We start from the raw sequence: 3,073 nt of genomic DNA on the forward strand, positions 1-3,073 counted from the left end.
GCAGTTTCAGTGGAATGATAAGGTCAGAAGCTAGATTGTAAGGGGTTAGGAGAGTGAGAGGAGAGAAAGTGAAGACACCAATCATAGACAGTCTTTTCAAGGAGTTTAACCACAGAGGACAGAAGAGATATAGGATAATAGGATGGAAAGATCAAATGAGGGTTTTTTTTTGAAGATGGGGGAAACATGGGAACGTTTGTAGGCTGTAGGGAAGGAGCCAGTAGACAGGGAGACAATATTTCCATTTTAGTGTGTGAGAGCAATGGTCAATATTTCTATCAAAGGTTCACCTGATTTCATCTTAGAGGGAGTTTTCTAGTGTGTCTGTTCTGGCCCTGCATTATCATTTTTGAAAGTGATTTGGGTAACGGAATGGATGGCTTGAGAATCAGGATCCACAAAGATTTTGATAGTTTAGAGTGTTTGATCAAATATAATAAGATGAAATTTAATAGAAATAAATATAGAGTCTTACAATTTGGTTAAAAAGTCAACTTTACATGTATAAGATGAGGGTGGGGTGCCTAGATAAAAGTTTGTCTGAAACAATCTTAGGGTTTTTAGGGCACTGCCAACTCAGCATGAGTCAATAGTGTTATATGGCAAACAAAAAATAACTCCAGTGAGATCGCAGGCTGCATTAAAAGTCTACAATAAGTGAGTTGATGGCTTGGCTGTATTCTGCCTTAAACAAAGACCATCTGGAATATTGTGTTGGGTTCTAGATTCCACATTTTAGGAAGACCATTAACAAGGTGGAAAAAGTGTAGGAACCTCTCTAGACTTTTAAGTTTCCTTATGGGTAAAATCAGGGGGCTGGTCTAGAGGATTTTTATGGTCACTTTCAGCTCTCTTTAGAATCCTTTTTCTTTTTTTTTTTTAGCATCTTATCCTAGTTAAACAGGAACTGCTAAACTAATTCATTCTTAACTGGCGTCTCAAGTGCCAGTTCCTACTTGACTTCTACTTAGTTCTGAGTGCAACTTAATTATCAGTTTAAATACTGTATCCTCCAAGTAGGATATACTGCCTGAATTTAGGGACTGTTGTTCATTTTACATTTGTATCCCCAGGAATGTAACAGGCATTTATGTACAAGGGCTTGCAGGATAACGAAGAGCTTTGAGATAATACTATATGAGGATGTCCTCTTCTTGAATTCTTTTCATATCTGGGGAAGTAACAAATGGACCCAGGAAACCCCTGAGCTGCTGTAATCCAAGGCAACTGGGCTATAAAAGAACAGCTGCTAGATTTTAAAGTAACCCAGTTGAGACACTTAATAACTGTGTGACATTGGGACAATTACTTGACTTCTTTGTCACTCATTTTCCTTACCTGCAAAATGGTAACAATACTTGTAATACCAATACAAGATGTTTTGAAGAAAAGACTTTGTAAATTCCAACAAGGCTCATAAATGAAGTTATTATTAATTAATCCAAGGAATACTGACCAAAGGTCAAAAGACAAAACCCCCTATACTACTTCCTCTTCTCATTAGAAACAAAACAACCCTCCCTCCCCAATTTATATTTGGAAATAATCCTCTAAACCAGTGGTATATTTGGAGGGGGAAAAAAGGGCTGGTCAGACCTGAAAACTTTCATATACGCAAAAAATGGTTCTCTTTGATGTCCTGAGTGCAGAGCAGATCTCTAACAAGTTATTTTGACATCTTTTTGGATACTAGGATCTGGTCAGACATTGGACAGTAGGCCTACTTCAAGGCCAATAAATTGGCTAGGAGAAATACCCACGTCCAACTCCCTCAGGAAAACACGTGGCTGGAGGGGAGACGTCGCCGCCCTCGCGAGACTACAAGTTCCAGCATCTCCTCAGAACCAGCCCGCGGGTTCTGCCGCAAGTCGGGCGCAGTGCATCCCGGGTCTTGTGGTTTTTTCCTCCCTCGCCTCGCAGCCGTCTTCCTCACCCTTTTGCGACGTTTCGCGACGGCTGCGCCGGCCGGCAGGAGGTGGCAGTGGCTGAGGCCGTGGTGGCTGAGTGCCGGCTGATGCGAAGTGGCTTCCTGAGCTTCGGGCTGTTGCGAAATCTGGCTGGGAGCGGGGGGCGGCTCGGGGCGCGGGGCCTCCGAGACGGAGCGGCCATGGCGGCGGGGGAGAGCATGGCGCAGAGGATGGTCTGGGTGGACCTGGAGGTGAGGCTGCCGCGGGGCAGGGCGGGGTTCGCGCGCGGAGTGGCGGCTGGGTCTCGGGTGGGGCTCCGGCTGGAACTCAGATAGGATGGGAGGGGTGGGGTGGGGTCGGCCGGATAGCCTGGGGCGGACGCCGAGGAAGGGTGGCCTGAGGGAGCGGTGGTCAGGACCCGGGGGGGGGGTCCCACTGGGCTGGGTGCCCGGTCCGGAGCCCCCCACCCAGCGTGGGCGCCTCCCCGAGACCTCCCAGGCGGGCGTTGGCGGGGGAGGGGGGGCATCACTTCTTGGCGAGTGGAGGATGTTGGCTCCTTGCCTGCTTCTGGCCTTTAGCTGTCTGTCCGAGCTCAGTTCCACGTGGACGTCTCCCACGGGAGTTTTCAGGCTAATCCCGCTTGTAGGCTACAAATTAAAAAGGTTTGAAGACCTTTTGTGGAATGAATTTAGGTAAAGAACGGGCCCGAAAGCAGTTCGTGTTTGGCAGAGTAACATGCATATATAAAACACATGCGTATTTGTATTTATTAATGTGTTTATGCGTGTATACACAATATTTATCTGACAAGTTACATAAAACATTGTATATAATATAACCTAGTTGATGTAGTGTTTATATGATGTATGCCTGTGTACAGTATAACATTTTATGTACTCATCATAAGTTGTAGGCTACAAATTAAATAGATTTGAGGGTCTTTTGTGGAATGATTTTAGGTAAAAGAACAAATCAAAAAGTAGTTTGTGTTTAGCAGGGCGATATGCAAGTACAAAACATATGCATATATGTGTGTGTGGGTACACACATTTGTAGATTTATATAGATTTATGTTTATTGATAAGTTATGTGAAACATGATAGAACATAGATGATGTACTATATATAATGTATATTTATGTGTTACATAGCTTATTATGTAGTAGT

At 44.5% G+C, this 3,073-nt stretch overlaps 1 protein-coding gene across 1 annotated transcript in view; it reads left to right on the top strand.

The window, feature by feature from the left end:
- The first annotated feature begins 1,999 nt into the window (after positions 1-1,999).
- REXO2 (RNA exonuclease 2) overlaps positions 2,000-3,073 on the top strand; it is an 11,595-nt gene continuing 10,521 nt past the window's right edge. The window contains exon 1 of the mRNA XM_027857507.1: positions 2,000-2,158. Coding sequence (XP_027713308.1) covers positions 2,015-2,158 — 144 coding nt within the window. The 5' untranslated portion in view covers positions 2,000-2,014. The remainder of the gene's footprint in view (positions 2,159-3,073) is intronic.

The sequence above is a fragment of the Vombatus ursinus genome, unplaced genomic scaffold, assembly GCF_900497805.2.
Source record: "Vombatus ursinus unplaced genomic scaffold, bare-nosed wombat genome assembly UNPS02012156.1, whole genome shotgun sequence".
Lineage (NCBI taxonomy): Eukaryota > Metazoa > Chordata > Mammalia > Diprotodontia > Vombatidae > Vombatus > Vombatus ursinus.